General features: G+C 31.0%; 2 protein-coding genes across 2 annotated transcripts; both read right to left on the reverse strand.

The window, feature by feature from the left end:
* Window positions 1-4,556: 4,556 nt before the first annotated feature.
* Window positions 4,557-8,420, reverse strand: Pink (WD40 repeat domain-containing protein pink). The gene is made up of 6 exons (XM_076911079.1): window positions 8,205-8,420; window positions 7,907-8,017; window positions 7,596-7,829; window positions 5,407-7,391; window positions 5,215-5,332; window positions 4,557-5,040 (listed from the first exon to the last, which is right to left on the reverse strand). Exons 1-6 carry the CDS (start codon window positions 8,289-8,291, stop codon window positions 4,786-4,788), a joined length of 2,790 nt encoding a protein of 929 aa, XP_076767194.1. The 5' UTR covers window positions 8,292-8,420; the 3' UTR covers window positions 4,557-4,785.
* Window positions 8,421-9,857: 1,437 nt separating this feature from the next.
* Window positions 9,858-16,143, reverse strand: LOC143422185 (gamma-tubulin complex component 2). Its single transcript, XM_076892647.1, has 17 exons — window positions 15,764-16,143; window positions 15,414-15,584; window positions 15,195-15,339; window positions 14,940-15,111; window positions 14,721-14,864; window positions 14,475-14,629; window positions 14,210-14,338; window positions 13,956-14,132; window positions 13,700-13,874; window positions 13,435-13,628; window positions 13,149-13,359; window positions 12,885-13,053; window positions 12,614-12,788; window positions 12,396-12,539; window positions 11,741-11,818; window positions 10,891-11,051; window positions 9,858-10,554 (listed from the first exon to the last, which is right to left on the reverse strand). The coding sequence occupies exons 1-17, from the start codon at window positions 15,814-15,816 to the stop codon at window positions 10,473-10,475; spliced, it is 2,535 nt and encodes an 844-aa protein (XP_076748762.1). The 5' UTR covers window positions 15,817-16,143; the 3' UTR covers window positions 9,858-10,472.
* Window positions 16,144-16,315: the final 172 nt, after the last annotated feature.

Raw genomic sequence — 16,315 nt, forward strand, 5'->3', positions numbered from 1 at the left:
AGTGTTGAAATTTGAACTTCATTCAAATACTTTTACTTTCATGACTTTTGTATTTCATTAGAGAAAATGTACGAGTACTCATGAAGAGTTACATTTTAACTCTAAGAATAACTTTATTTTATTATTTTCTTAAGTAATAGTTTAATGCATACATAATTTGAAAACTCTCGTTAGAAGTATGGTTGCGGTTTAAATGAACAATTCTATACTTGGTTTTTGTCGAAAGTACAAAGAGCTGTGAGATATTTTAACCGTAGCTTTATTTTTTAATGATTTTTATATTTAACGACACACGATATTTATAAAGGTCATATTTTGTTAATAGAAATCTAAAGTTGAGTAACAAAATGAAATGTAGGATTAGGGAAACACGCGCATATACAGTGGGGAATAACAGAAAGGAAGGAAAACAGTTTCAATTTTTAAAACGCCAAGCGCTTTGTACTGTTTCGTATTATCGAAAATGAACTATTTACAGTTCGGTAGGTACGATATTAAAGCTATGCGATTATTAACAAGGAAAGCCTGTGAAGATAACAGAATATGAAATTCAACTTTTACAACATGAACAATTGTTAATATTTAATGATCTTAATGAAATCGACAAAAATCTTTTGTAATGTCGAGAGAGCATTATAAATCTATTGACATCTATTGTAAGTAAGTATTATATATAATAGCATATACTTAGAATTATGCAATGGAACACGTAGTTTTCAGTATTTAATAACTCTCGATTTCATTACATAATTGTTTTCATTCCACTCAGAATTCAGACTAGAACATAGGGAAAAATAAGTATTAGCTGTAATAGACGAAAGCACCACAAAATTGTGAAACGTTCAATTCACAAAAATATTTGTAAACATCTCGAAAAGACAGCTTTGGTGTTCGTATTACATTACAAAATTAATTAACATCTTCTCAATGCATTGGAAACTGTCACTGAAATGGATCAGCTTTTATAATCTTCGCAAAATTATATATATTTCCTTTGCATTACCACGATTTATAACATTTTTAAAGTACCTAGAGAAATGTAAGCAATCCTGCAAAAGAGAAGAAAAAACAAAAAAAAACAAGCGAAGTACTGTGTACACACTACGAATCTTTTTCTGTGATTTTGCACAATAGCTATGCAGATATTAAAGTGTACGGTGTCTTCTTATCAATCAAATACGTTTCAAGAGAAGCAAAATTATTATATGAATTTAAATGATTTGTTTTCTTACCACAAAAGGTAATAAGAGAAGAAAGACATCTCTTAATTACTATAATTTATTCAATTTCGATAGACAATGTATTACAATGCGCAATTTTAATGAACACAGTGTTCGAAAGAGTGTAAAAACACTCGAATATGGTGCACATGGCGCCATTTGCACACTAACTACTCGTTACAATCTTTTCCTTTTTCATATGTATTTATACATATATATATACATATAGCATGTGATTTTGTTGTATAATGTACTATTGAAACCTGTTCGTATTTTATTAAGTCGGAAATAGAAATTGCCTGGAGAAATGTGTATGGAGTTAAGGGGTAAGTGTATATATCACAGAATACAGCTTTAAAAATCGTTTTCTCCTCGATCACTTTGTTTCTATACATTTATCGATAGAATAATTTTATATATATATATATATACATACATATATACGCATACATATATATATTTCCAGACGATACACGAGCTAAAATTTTGTTCAGATATTTATATGTTACCCTGATCCTGAATTAAGCGTACAATTAGTTAATTGCTTTAACTGTGTAAGCAGGAATGATTAGCCTTAATAGATTCGAAATTAAATTCGAGAGTTCAAGACATTAACATGTTAATTATTAAATATGAACAAAATATTTTTCGTTTAAATAATATTATTTAATTATTACAAGAACAGCTGTCTCGGGTCATCTTATAAGCGTAAAAAGCATCCAGAAATCTTGGCAAAGAAATAGAAAAATTTATTTAAATGGAAATACAATAATTAGTTGAGAGATGTTTTAATAACGTGCATAATTCTAAACATTTATTTAATTTTTTTTAAGTAAAGTGCACTATTTATAGGATGACCTAATATTTATACATTATTTGCAATTTTTCTTTTGTAATCCCCTCCTAGTTAACATGCTGGTTTCTACGAATTCTCGAAAATAATTGATCTCACGGATGCTCAAATTTCATGTAGAATCAATTCGAAATTCAAAATTATCAAATGGAAGAGATGAGAGCGAGTAAAGTAATTGAAATTTGAGTATCATTTTACAAATGATGGACTTGATAATTTTATAAATATTGTACAATTTCATTTTGTATTCCCAAGATACGAATTTTTTACGAATTCTAGTCACTTGTGCCTTCCTATCTGGTCGAACAGATTTCTCAATTTTTGTATTTAAAGTTTCTAGAAATCGTTACGAACAATTCAGCTGTTTTTAATGGCGCTCGCAAAAACTGAATTCTTTGTATAAAATCATTTAAAAGGAACGTAATGATTGTCCGTTAATTAAGATATGAAATTGCATAAAATGCAATTAATTTATTTGTATTCGAAGGAAACAACCAGAAAATGCGAAACTTCACGCAGTATTTAGAATACGCTATAACTCATTGAAAAAAAGAAACAGATATTTCTATATCTACATAAATTCTACATAAAATCAATTTTCATATAACAAATAGAAGAGAATAATTCATATTTTATGTAAGCAAATACTGAACAAAAAGATTTTTATTCGCATTCGGTTTGTTGCATCGTCTTTTGCATTACGCTGAGTTATTAATTATTATAGAAAGAAGTTGTAACCTTAATATATATAGGTTTAAGTATTGCGTGACAAGACAATGTTACTATTCGACTAGTTGATTACAACCATTCGTGAAAAAAAACGATATTCTAAATATCGTATTTGTCGATATATCAATTAACGTATAACGTATTTATAAATATATAAAGTAACGTGCTTGCAAATTTGAAAACAGAAACCTCGCAATTTTTGCGTAACGAATTCAGCGTGAAAAGAGAAAGGTACTTATTTCACCTGTTAATAAGCATCGAATTACTGCCTTGATTGTAATTCGCAGTATTTGACAATATTTTGGCTCGTTACTGTAGGGTAAACAATTATTAGATCGGATGTCATGCAGACTGAGGCATCGGTAAATAGAATTTCGAAAATATTATCTCATACGAATGTCTATTGTTTGTGTTCTCGTATACTTTGAAAATAGTTATTTTCATTTGAATGTTTCTAATTTCATTTTTTTGTAGTATCAATATAATAGAGCATGTAAGGATCTTAGGTGTCTTCCGAATCTTGATAATAGTCCAATTGATACGATGTTTGTAGAATTAAAGAACAATCTCCTTGTTGTGATGCATTTTATATCTTTTTGGGGGGTATATCATTGATTAGAATATAGCAAGGGAAGCTTACGTCTTTGATAACTTTGATAAATCGAGGTTATGTACAATAAGGGTCGCAGTGTCCAGTCTGATATGAGGAAATGAATTCTTAATGCATTCCCTGTTAGATACGAAAAATGTATTTAGAATAATATTTTAAATAATTAAATATTGCTCAATCTAGTGTTCCGTGTGAACTAAATATTTGTTGTATATGTTAATTTATATTTTATTAATTTTTAATTTATATTTTTCGGAATACATCTTTGTATAATTCGCAATTTTGAAACTTTTTTTTAATCTAGTTAGTTTTAGAATGTGAACAGTATGTATTAACAAGTTTTTTTATTTCAATCTTTATAATTCATATTGATATATATCACTTTTAGATGCCTCATTCTGTATAATTTATTTATTAAATTAAATAAGTATAACAAATAAGGTAAGTGTTTGGACTGAAACTAGAATTCATTAACTATATTGCATATATAATTAATCGTCAAAAGTACAAATTATGATACATATATAAATATAAAATAGTATATTACTTCTTACAAAGTATCTGAATAAATTTTTTAAAATACACAACAATAGAAACAGCGAATTATTTCATTTGGAAAATTATTTTGATTTTATTGCAATTATCAACAATTTCAAATATCTCCATCACTAATTTTTAAAAATGTATTTCATTAACAATGTATAAGAACGTTTGGTATTCAATTTTTATTCGTATACTACTTTATATACACAATCTATTTCTATTATAATTTTCATTACTTTTTATACAAACAAAATTGTTTGTCAAAACTGCTAACACTCTAATCGGATACAGTTGAAATTATATCGCAAGAGTACCCGACAATTTATCTTTAAGTTCAAATTCATTTTCATTGTTAAACTGTGAGATTTATATCTGTGATAACAATTTGTATTTCGACAATAAATTTGTATGTACGTTTATATGTGCACGCGTGATCGTTTTTTTTTTTTTTTTAAGACTAGATAATGTAAAATGCGCAACTTTCCCTTATATGAAAGACATTATGACAAGAGATACGCTTACGAGTTATTATTAGACTTCGGAGACGTATGCAAATTTAGATTTTTGTAAATACCAGAGAAATGGGGCAGCTAAGAAGATCTGTTTCACCCTTTAAATACTACAGTGTGTATTTCATTGTAAATATTTTGTACATTTCCACGTATTTAAGTTTCCCGTGAATGCATAGATGTCCGTAGTCTAATTACACTGGGATTTTCGTAAGAAAGCGAGCCGTAGATTAAAAGCTCATCGGCGCGGAGGATTTTTACGAAAATCGGAGTATTGTATCTTTGTTTAACGAAATGTACTTGTTTGTTGTGCATGTGCAATTAAGAATGAAGATTGCAAGCTGTAAGTTTCTTCTCTATCATACAATTTACATGATAAGCGTGGCCGCAGCTGAATATCGCAATCCCGTTATTGCCCAACAGAACTGGCGTTTGAAGGGACAAAGTGCAACACGGGCACGTAGAAAATTTATTCTGATAATGCATTCCCCAATGATGAGCCCCGTTCCCAAAAATGTTTTTACTAATCGGTTTACTTAGATCTTTTTCAAGAACTTCTACCAACTGATCTCGAATCTGTAAAAGATATGAAACATTTATAAAATTTTGCGCTATTCAGAATTTGAAGGGATATTCTTTAGCTTGCGGGGATGGAAAATTGATTCTTGTACTTGTACATTTTCTGTAGTTTGTATCCATAAATATGTGTCCTTATAGGTTACATCTTTATGAATATTTCTCGTAAATTACCTTTGTTGAACACATTGTATTATATTCGGATGATTCCAGATTACATCTATTGAAATTAATAGCACACTTCATTCCATGTTGATATAAAAGTTTTGTAAATATCAATGACTGAAATATACTGCAACAAATTAAAATCTAGATATTACTGCTAGACTATGAATATTTATACCAATTCATATAACTATAATTTACCTCTTATCGATAGGAACATTCGGAATAACTCTCTCCAATTTGATTAGGAGCGTCATGGCAATGTCAGGTCCCTGGTTCTTTGCGATTTCATATATCACAGCAGTCCAATCTATCGACTCGTCCTCGTTTCCTTTTTTCGTTGATTTCCCGCAACACAGACATCGTCCCTCTTGTAACTCGTTAGTAAACGTTGCCACAAGATTCCACTGTTTTCCATCCAACAAAGGCAAAACAGTAGAAAGTAGAATATTGTCCTTAGTTTGAAGGCATTGTCGCAGCAAATCATTCATCAACACGTTGTGCCCTTCTGTATACAATGATAAGTACTCTCGCCACATGTAAGGTACTTTATTACATAAATTCACGCATTCCTCTTTATTTTCGTCTAGCATCTTCTTCAGAAGGGATCTGCCGATCCCCAGGAACTTTGGTTCTACTACTTCGTTCATTAGGTACGTGCTACCACAGGTACATCTTCTACAACTCTGCGCATTCACGTTAGCGAAAGCATTCGTCATTTGTTTGATGATATTTTCGTTGTCCGTTAACTGTATTAGTTGCATCGGAACATTTTCTAACAGGGCATTGAAATAGTACAGTTCTACGCTTCTCAGTACTTCGTACACGAAACTTTTTAATTCGGTTAAGCTCTCATACGAGTCTTTGATCACGTCCATCCTCCAATCTACGTCTAAAATTACTTTTTCTAACTCTTCTTCATCTATCGAAGAAGTAATGTTATCAATTAACGTGTATATCGCTTCTAGATCTGCTTGTATTCTTTGCGTCACGCCTTTATTCGAATTCAATTCTTCCTTGGTGTTCTCCTGAACTTCTATTTCATCCGCTGCATTACGATTCGAATCTTTATTTCCTTCTACTACGTTACTAGGATCGTTTAACAAATCGCTTAATTTGTCTTTTTCCGTTTTTAACTTGATTCCTATGAAGCTCTCGTTGTTTTGCGAGGAACAATGCGATACAGCGTGAAATCTGAAATCGTCCACCTCTTTCAGATCGGAATTACCGCAGTTAACGACAACAATACCAGATTCCAACTTTTTCGGCACTAACTTAGAATTGGATTCCAGTAAGAGTATTAAAGGATGTAACAATGTCGACAATTCGTCACCTCTAAGTATTTGCAACTTGTTTTCTATATCACAAACGTTACTGACTTCAATATCGTTCACTAATTTCTGTAATTGTATTTTATACACGAGACATATCTCTAAACACTCATAATATTTCCTCTTATTATACAATCGTAAAATTAGAGAATCTAGAAAAGACAATGTTAAACAATGAAACTCCCCATCAGAAGTCATCAGATATATATTGTTCTCTATTGTTTCCGCGAGACTTATATTCGAGAACTCGTTATTCCATAGTACTACGGTTGCTGTAACAGGATCAATTATGTACAATCCGATAGAAGTATATGAAAATAAATACTTCTCTGCAATGACGAATAAATGGGAGAAATTAATTGACTGTGGCAACCAAGTTTGTTCTGTTTGCTTTTGATTAATTGATTTTCTAACATTTGGTCTACATATCGTAACGGGTGGCACAGCTAATGCTTCTTTGAACTGATGTGTTTTCATCACTACACCATTCGCAGACACTTCCCATAGTCTGGAGCCCGGTCGAGCACAAAATATTTGTGGAAAATTTTCCTCTTGTACCTTACTGTTACCCTCAGTGATGAAACTAAAGGAACCTTTTCTATTGACCAACTTCTCCTGTTTTTGAGTAAGCGGAGAACTTTTATTTGGAGTACGATATATTTTATAAAAACAAGCACCAAATTCTCCGTTACGCGCTTTATTCCCTACTTGCTTGTATTGTTCTTGTACTGTATCACATATATAACAACGCGTCAGTGTTGAAGCTAACAATAAAGGTGAGGAGAAACCAAGTTGCACGATCGCTGAATCTAAGTTCATCAATGTACACGCTGGTGCTTGAAACATGCCGTTAACCTGAAAAATATTTGCGATACTCTGTTATATTTATATTTAAAATTATATTTAGTATGGTTTACAAGTTACAAAAATAACGTTATATCACTGTTGCAGGAAATGATTGATAAGTGAAACGAATAATATCTATTAATACTTATATCTTTCTTTTTTGAATGAAACGCAGAGATTACAAGCATTCTGAATATTAAAATAAGATCTCACCGTAAAAATAGAGAGCACCATAACAGAAACTTTACCATTTCCATCTCCAACGTATACTTCAGAGCTATTATCGTTCCAACAGAGGCAGTTAATTTGTTCATGAATATGTTCCGTTGATATGGCTATTAACTTTGGCGTTGGTTTCAAAGATACCAGACAAACCACTCCGCGAGTTGTCGTCAAAGCGATTGTTTTCTCATCAGGTGATATGAGAACACAAGAAACTGCACCTTCCTGTCGTCATAGAAACAAAAGGAAAAGCCCTTTAAATATCTCTTTCTTTTCTTTATTTTTAATAAAAATTTATATACCGATAAGGGTATCAACTGTATGAAGGAGCATGGCTTTCTTGAGAACAAATAGATGCTGCCACTGGTGGAGCCCAATATAATATAGTTGGGAGACGTATTGAAACATGTATACTGAAACAAACAAAAGAAGAGCAATTTGTTCAATACAAGTTACTATAATTTTAAAGAGAAGTTATTAGAATAATCGAACTTTTCTAATGACTTGACATTTTTATTTTTCCTTTGCGTTCAATTATTATAGAAAGTATCCAATGAATCATTATTGCGTAAGGATTATTTACTGCGTTTAAAGAGATACCTTGATACGTTGAGTCGAGTTAATAGGCTTGTAAAGAAGAGGATTTATTTCCTCGTACTCCGACAATACGTAAGGACACTCCTGCATAGTCCGCAAAGGTCCCGTGCGTAATTGCGTTACAGTTACAATCGATGGTAATTGTTACGCACGGGGATCAAATCAATCGTAATGAATTGCGATGAATTTTAACGTACAAGTGCTCAGTCCGCTGTGTTCTATACGTTGGATACATGTATTTCATGTATCTAGTAGGGCATCGGACGTTTCAACACAGATAAAATCCCTTCCTCGAGCAGTGATTCTCAATGAAACCTGTACAGTCGATCTCTATTTTTATATTACTTTCCATTCCTTTATTTTACACACGACAGTATTTTTATAGTTGTTTCGCGCGCTTATAATTATGAACGTTTTTGTTAAGTAAAGAGTAAACACGGTTTTATCTAGTAAATAGTAGATTAATGAGTATAGTTTATCATATAACTGTATAATCACGTTGACATCGGTGTTATGTTTTGTTTCATAAACCAATTGAGTACATAATGTACAGATACAAAGACAATACAGCAAATCGCATGACACATCAAAAAGCACCAGCGTATAACGGTGACGCCCCCAGGTTCCGTAACGCCACAGGGGTATCACTAGGATTACATCTATTGAAATGCACCAGAAAAGCACGCGGTGCTGTTTCACTGCTGACATCGCTTGCCAATGGCCTTCATCCATCAATTTTGTCAGCAGTTTTTATTATTGTTTATAATTTAACTCGATACAGCGCTTCCCGGTTGCAAGTGAGAATGTAAAGTAACATATGTAAATATAAATAATAAATACTACATATCGTGCAATTTTAATAGGAAATAACTTTTATATTTCCCGCTTTAGAGGTAAGAGAGAGAAAAAGATATATAAGAAAGCTATAAGAAAGAGTGAGACAGATGTTACCTACCTTACTTCAGAACTTCTGGCGTCATCTCTGTGAAAAGTGCTCAAACTGGTCGCACAGCGTTATCGACAGCGAAGTGAACTCAGCTAACTAGTGGCGCCATCTCTGTGGAAAGTAGTGAAACTAATGCCCGAACAGTTTCACCGCTTCCTTGAGAGATGGCGCTAGTAGTTCTTAAGTAGTTTACTTCGCTGTCGATAACGCTGTGCGACCAGTTTGAGCACTTTTCACAGAGATGGCGCCAGAGGTTCTCAAGTAGGGTAGGTAACATCTGTCTCACTCCTTCTTATAGCTTTCTCTCTCTTACCTCTAAAGCGGGAAATATAAATATGATATATAATATACTTTAATTAATTTACATATAATAATTTATTTAATTGATATATAAATACTTTAACTATAATATAGTTTAATATTAAGTATTAATACTTAATACTTTTCTCTCGTACTCCGTAATACAACAAAATTATTTTGGATGTTCAAGTACACAGGGATAATCAATGTATACGATAAAAATGCCCATTTATGTGTGTACAATTAAGTAGTATATTAAATTATACAGTAATAGTGTCATAACACAATTAATTAATTATGAAGCCTCTAAACAAAAATTCTTGATTGTTGGTCATTTTATAACGTTATCCCCTTTATGACAAAGTCACGAATGTGTAAGTTCACTTCTTGGATCAGGAAGATAGACATCTAAAAAAATGCTGATCTCTAGAATTATCTGATTACAGTTTCAGTTCAATATGTGCAAATCTCTGTTCGTCGAATTGCACATTCATAAATTCATCATAAGGAGGATGATACAGACTAATTAATTATTGCATAAAACTTGTTAAATACTGCATATCAAATACTGTTTTTATAAACTATATAACGTTAATTAACTTATAAATGTAGCATAAGTTGCATTTTTGTTTCAGAAATAAGATTCTACACAAAATATTTGTGATCTGAGTATTATAACGTGAATTTTGTAGATGTTACATTTCTATAAAATAGATTTTATTTTTTTAATGTACAAAATGGACACAGTACTCGTTTTAATAATTTTATCTTCATAATTTTACACAATGACCAGGATAAACCAATATACACGACTTCCAGCGAATTAAATCAAGAAAACATGATTCAGTACCTAATCGAGCTGGATTTTTTGTCGATAAAATTTTTAGAATTATTAAATTATTAATTTTTGTGATCGTTTTAATATTATATAGAAAAACAATTTCTCTTTACATTGGAATTATTCAGAAGCCAGAAGGCTACATCTACGATGATACAGACTTCTATTAAATAGAAGTATTTAATGGTTAACCGGAAATATCCTCATGCGTTGTCTTTTCTTTTCCACGTCGTATCAAAATGTCGGTATAAAATAAATTGAAATCTAGCCTGAATTAAAAAAATAATAAAATAAGATTACAATGTTGAACTTCCCCTCTTAAACTCATGCAGAAAAATATTGCATAGGCAATCCTCCTGCTACACGATACTCTGAGACAAAACATTATGAAATACCCTCTCATAATATAAGAATGTCAGAGTATAGCTTATCTTCTACAACGTGTGAGGGTTGCCTGATTCAATCAAATATTAAGTACGAGTAGTCTCTGCTTAAAGCTTGCTCTCTCTGTTTTGATATAGTCCGAGACAAGCATGCTAAAAAGAGATAAGAACCAGCAAACTTTAAGCAGGGGCTGTATATATAAGTTTTTCCCTCTAACTTACCTACAAAAAACATTAAGAAGTTTCTCATTATTGTTATCGCGTCCTAGATCACAGATTCTGTCTAGAAGACGAATTAATACTTGAGTAAATTTCTCGTCTAACGATATGATAGTTTCTTCAAAACTTGCGGCATTCTCTTTGGACGTGTCTCCATATTCCTCCTAATAGATCACAGAGACATACAACTATTACTTTTATATTTAATACACAGTAAATGTTCGAGACCCTTTGTAAAATTAAAATTAAGAAGCATACATTGTAAAAGATAAACATACACAACAATGTCTGAAACAGATTAATAAAATATACGATTACAAGATTATGATTTATCAAACAAACGCATTGCATCATTTAAATTTAATTTACCTGCAGCTGAAAAACAAGAACATCACCTTTCATTGTAAATACGATGCGATGATTTAAAAAACTGTAATTCATAGCGTGAAGTATCATGCTTATACCTTCATGACTGTCAGTAATTAGATGTACTAATTAAAACATAGTTTATGTTTAAAAAAAAAAAAAGAATGAGTCAAATCTAGTCATTCCTTTATATTTTACTGAAAAAAATCTATCAATCTCTAAATAAATTCAAATAAAAATAAATAAATAAATGTTTGCAGTAAATTTCAATTCAATTCATATTAAATATACAAATCATGCTGAAAATTTTTGTACATTTTATACACCTTTCAAGAAATGATCTACGGGGTATTGTTTTAACTGATGATAAACTGAAGATATAAAGAAGATATACCGAAGATGTACTGTTTACTAAAACGGAAAAGCATTATGATACTAAAATACTACACAGATGCATGGAAGCGAAGTTATAATTTTGGGGGTATACCTCAGAATCATAGACATCATCCTGATAGGCGCCAATCATGGACGTCAATTCGGCGTCAATGTAGTATGGGCTCATACGCTTAACATTAGTAAAATATTAAAATTCACTTTACCACTAAACTCGTCTTTTAGTTATTGGTTTGTTACGAAATTTAGTAAGAAAAATATGAAATTCTAATCAGCACATCATGCAGAATGGTTTTGTGGTTTTGACCATTTTCAACCTTACATCAAAATAATAATTCTGATTTACGTTGAATGATATACAAAGAGAAACTGTAGAACATCAGTGTCAACAAGGTTTCATTGGTTAAATGTAAAGTTATTAAACGATAAAACATCTCTGTTATATCTATAATATTATTTATTTCGATAAAGATAATTTTATCAAAAATATCTGTAACAGTTATACCCCTACATGCCTTTTCGTAAATATTAATGGATAACAAAGATATTTGAAAGAATCTGAATCAAAGCAAACAATGCAACTCAGGCAAAATGTTTTAGTTGTATTTTGCATACAAGGTGTTTTTTATGTAAGGGTCCTTACATAAAAAAACCCTATTATATGCGTATACCATACGCAGAATTACATAGTAATTTGTCGCTATTCGTGTAAAGTTACAGATTTATAATACTAATATCGTAACGCTTACCTCCATAAAATTACAAAACTCGATACAGACAGTTGAAATGCCCGTTATACATCCAAGCAGATCAGGATCTGTTAACATGCATTCCTTTAAATAACTATCTTGCAAATCCTGATGCACGCTTAAAACATCGTCCACATTACTGACCTAAATATATGATTAAGAATAATAATTAAAAAATTGGAAAAATTAAATTTACAAAAATATATGCAACATCATACCTTATTCATTTTACTAATAAAAGTAAGCCAATTCGGTTCTATAACTTCAATCATCATATAGTATGCTAAATGTTGTATGCAATCAAGCATTCGTTGTCTCAACGAAAATGCTTGTCTATACGACTTTGCTACGTAGTGAGTAAAGGTTTTTGCAATTTTATTGCTCACCCAGACTCTGAAATGAAAAGGGAGGGAAGAGAAAACACGATAAGAGTTCGCGCCATTACTTGTACCACTTCACAAAAAATAGTAGATATAAACTTTGGACAACCTGCATAAGCGCCTTTCAATATATTTGCAATAAAATAAGTGTCTGAACAGCATTTGATAGCAAGCTATCGCTTTCCGATTGAGTATTAAAGAAACAGGCCACTTAACGTCGTAATTAAATACAAATGCTTCCAAACCAGTTAAAGTTTTGTCAGCCTGAAAACAATACTCTAAAACAAAAAATCCCATTGTGATATGTAATGTCAAAACAAAATTATTTGATCCTATTTTTCAATGCATCCTATATAAATATTTTAATATGTACCTCTTTCTTCTCTGGTTTGAATGGAAAGTATTCTAAACATTTGAAACTGAAGATCATATGGTAACAATTCTGGTTTCAGATCATCCTTATATGGATCGGAATCTGCAGTAGACATACGCAACGCAACTTCTAGAAGGGATGCTAATCGGTGAATGAAAATGTCGTACATATTTTTATTTAACTCAGCCTCGCAAAGGTTCATAAACTGGACCTAAAATTAACACAGAGATACGTAATTGTATAAAAATATATATGTTACTAATAACACAATTTAATTGAAGCTTACCACAAAATCTCCTTGTGCAAGAAGGAAATAATTTTTTACACTACGAAGCCGGCCCATTAAATCATTTTCATGAATAAGAACTTCTAATAGAGTTTTTGCAGCTTCGGAATATGCTCTGTCAATGACAGCTATATATTTTTGCCCCTGGTGCTGATAAATTAAAGGTTCTTGTTTTCCCCACTGTACTGTTTTTCCTATATATAATTATAATAAACTTTTATGATTTCACATCTATGATATATGATATATGATCAATATTACATACCGCATTGCCTAATTACATTAAAGTACTTTCCAGTTCTTAAAATTGTCTGTGCATGTTCATTAAGAAATATGGGTATTCTTTCTGGTCTCATAGTGTACCTTTTTTCCCAGTAATCTGCTGAATAATCTATAGGTAGTTCTTCTCTGTGTATTAATTCATTATCTTCTACGAAAAACTAACAAATATGAATGAATTTAAATGGTATTTATTATGCATGATAAAAATTAATAATTGTACCAAATATCCTATTTTTTACCTCTTCATATGGATCACATATAACTCCCTTATACACCCACTTTTCTAGTATTTGCATGTACGGAACACTTGCTGTTTGTATGAGAAACAAACATAATTCTTTAAACTTTGCTTCTCCACTAATATTATTGGCTTGTTCGTGCAGAAGACTGAGCACTTTTCCACCTTTTGCATTAGCCTAAAATAAAATATCCTTTTACATGATCAATCGATTGTGCTAAAAGGATAAAATACGCAATCAAGATTATAACTTACTTTGCATATAGTGGATGTAATTTGGAAGAGTATAGACATTGCAATCATAGTTGGCTGAATATAGAACCATAACTTTTGCAAATTTAATTTGCCACGTACGTGTTCCATTTCCAATTGTACAACAAATAACTGAAAAATTTTATAAACTGAATAATTTTACATCCCCTCCAAAAAAAAGGCAATATTTTTCTGATTATTCATTTTTTACTCCTTGCTACTTTATTACATTACAAAAAGCAACTTTATTGTTTTATGCTATACGTACTAAGTAATCTTTTAGTAAACATTTAATAGCTCCTCTCAATGCATGATTTACTTGACCATCTTCAGGTAAAACTTTCTTTTCAACAAATCTAGCAGTCATAGAATAATGAGATGCAAGTGGTAATATCTGTTGTGTCATTTGTTTGTATGATATACCTACACAAGTAACAATAATGCAAAATTTAATATATTTGTTTTATATGTAATTAATGTATATGTATGAAATTTATGTTTACTTTTTTCTTACCGACATCTGAAGATATGTTAAATGTTTTCACTGCAAATGGACTTGTTAAAGGTTCAGAAACAATGTAAGTTCCATCTATACCTTTCAAGCAATACAAGATGTCCCACAGTAATATAGATTCCTGTGAAATTATTGGTACAACTTCTGCAAGTATATCATTACTTGGTTAACCAATTACATTAATATTTTAGACTATAATGATAACAAAACAATGTTTACTTTGGCATGGCATCACATTTGGTTCATTGTGAAAGTCCCAAGTCATTCGAGGCCTCTCATGTACCCAGTTATGTTTTATTACAGATGGTTCTGTTTTCTTTGTAATTGCACATACTTGCTTATTTAATTTCTTCTCTCCTTCCACAGCAGCTTTAATCACATTCTTGCAAATCTACATTATACGTTATACATGATGAATCTGCATTATACATGATTAAATGATTATTAAATTAGTATTTAAAAAATGCAAGGAACCTGCGGTAAATCCTCTGTTGTAATAGCAGCATTTCTTGTAGCATTCGGTGTCAAAGTTAATGCTTGTTTAGCTAAACAACTCTTTAATTCTTTATCTTCAGATATAAGTTCTAATACCTGAATAAATAAACCTAATAAATCAACCCTACAAAAAAATGATTATTTATTAACATTACAGTACTATTATTACATTAAATCCATAAATGGTGATGTACTAACTTCTTCGCTTTCAATTCTTCATATTTCTGTAGAAACAGTTCAGGAGCTGGTGAATTCTTTGCTAAGTGACGAATAGAGCTTTGCGACGCAACAATAGTTAAAGCACTTGGACTCGTTGGTATGCCTTCCTTTTGTATCTTTTCTACATATTTTTCTGGCGCAGAAGATGACCTAATTTTCGAAACAAATAACATCTAACGACAACTCAAATAACAATAACAACATATTTACAATATACATTTACATTAGGTATACAAACAAACCTAGGAAAAATCAACATTTGTTTGTGTCAATATTAACGAAAGATTGTTAAAAACAAAACAGTATAAAAACATTTCAGTTTCACTCACCCCAGTAGTCCAATTAATTCAACCACTAAATGATGTAATTTAAATTCGCTCATTATTTTAAACTGACGAACGCGTTACATACTCCCAAAAAATGTTTATTTCATTTGCATCATTATGGTTACGATCGGTACTGCTAGGGCTACTAACATGTTTAAATTCGTTTAATACAAAGATATTCGTCGAATCATTTGAAATATTTGTTTACCGTCCCTATTACTGTAATTGGTTAGATGAAATATATTAGGTTAGGTTAGATCAGACACGGCAGAAAGTGAATTAAATTGAAATTATCACTAGATATTTGAACTCAAACGAGTGTTAGTATCTTCTGAATATTGTTCCTTATAGACATTAATTCAACTTTTGAAATCATTAATATTATAATGTTGATTACTAAATTTTAGATTATTTCGAATTACATATTAATTGAATCTGACCAATTTGTCAAACGACCAATGACAAACGTATAAACCTTTCTTTATTGATATTATCAATAATCATTTGGAATTTACAAAGAGCATTATTATTTGTACATTGTTTAATTTTAACACG

Source organism: Xylocopa sonorina, chromosome 3 (genome assembly GCF_050948175.1).
Source record: "Xylocopa sonorina isolate GNS202 chromosome 3, iyXylSono1_principal, whole genome shotgun sequence".
In the NCBI taxonomy this organism is placed as follows: Eukaryota; Metazoa; Arthropoda; class Insecta; order Hymenoptera; family Apidae; genus Xylocopa; species Xylocopa sonorina.

Excerpts from the sequence above, each read along its gene's own strand:
- Pink (XM_076911079.1), bottom strand. The coding sequence starts at position 8,291 with ATGCAGGAGTGTCCTTACGTATTGTCGGAGTACGAGGAAATAAATCCT. Across the intron at positions 5,333-5,406 it reads AATGTTCCTATCGATAAGAG|TATATTTCAGTCATTGATAT; the intron begins GTAAATTATAGT and ends AATTTGTTGCAG. Across the intron at positions 5,041-5,214 it reads ATACAATGTGTTCAACAAAG|ATTCGAGATCAGTTGGTAGA; the intron begins GTAATTTACGAG and ends TATCTTTTACAG.
- LOC143422185 (XM_076892647.1), bottom strand. The coding sequence starts at position 15,816 with ATGAGCGAATTTAAATTACATCATTTAGTGGTTGAATTAATTGGACTA. Across the intron at positions 13,629-13,699 it reads TAATGTAATTAGGCAATGCG|GAAAAACAGTACAGTGGGGA; the intron begins GTATGTAATATT and ends AATTATATATAG. Across the intron at positions 12,789-12,884 it reads ATTGAAAGGCGCTTATGCAG|AGTCTGGGTGAGCAATAAAA; the intron begins GTTGTCCAAAGT and ends TTTTCATTTCAG.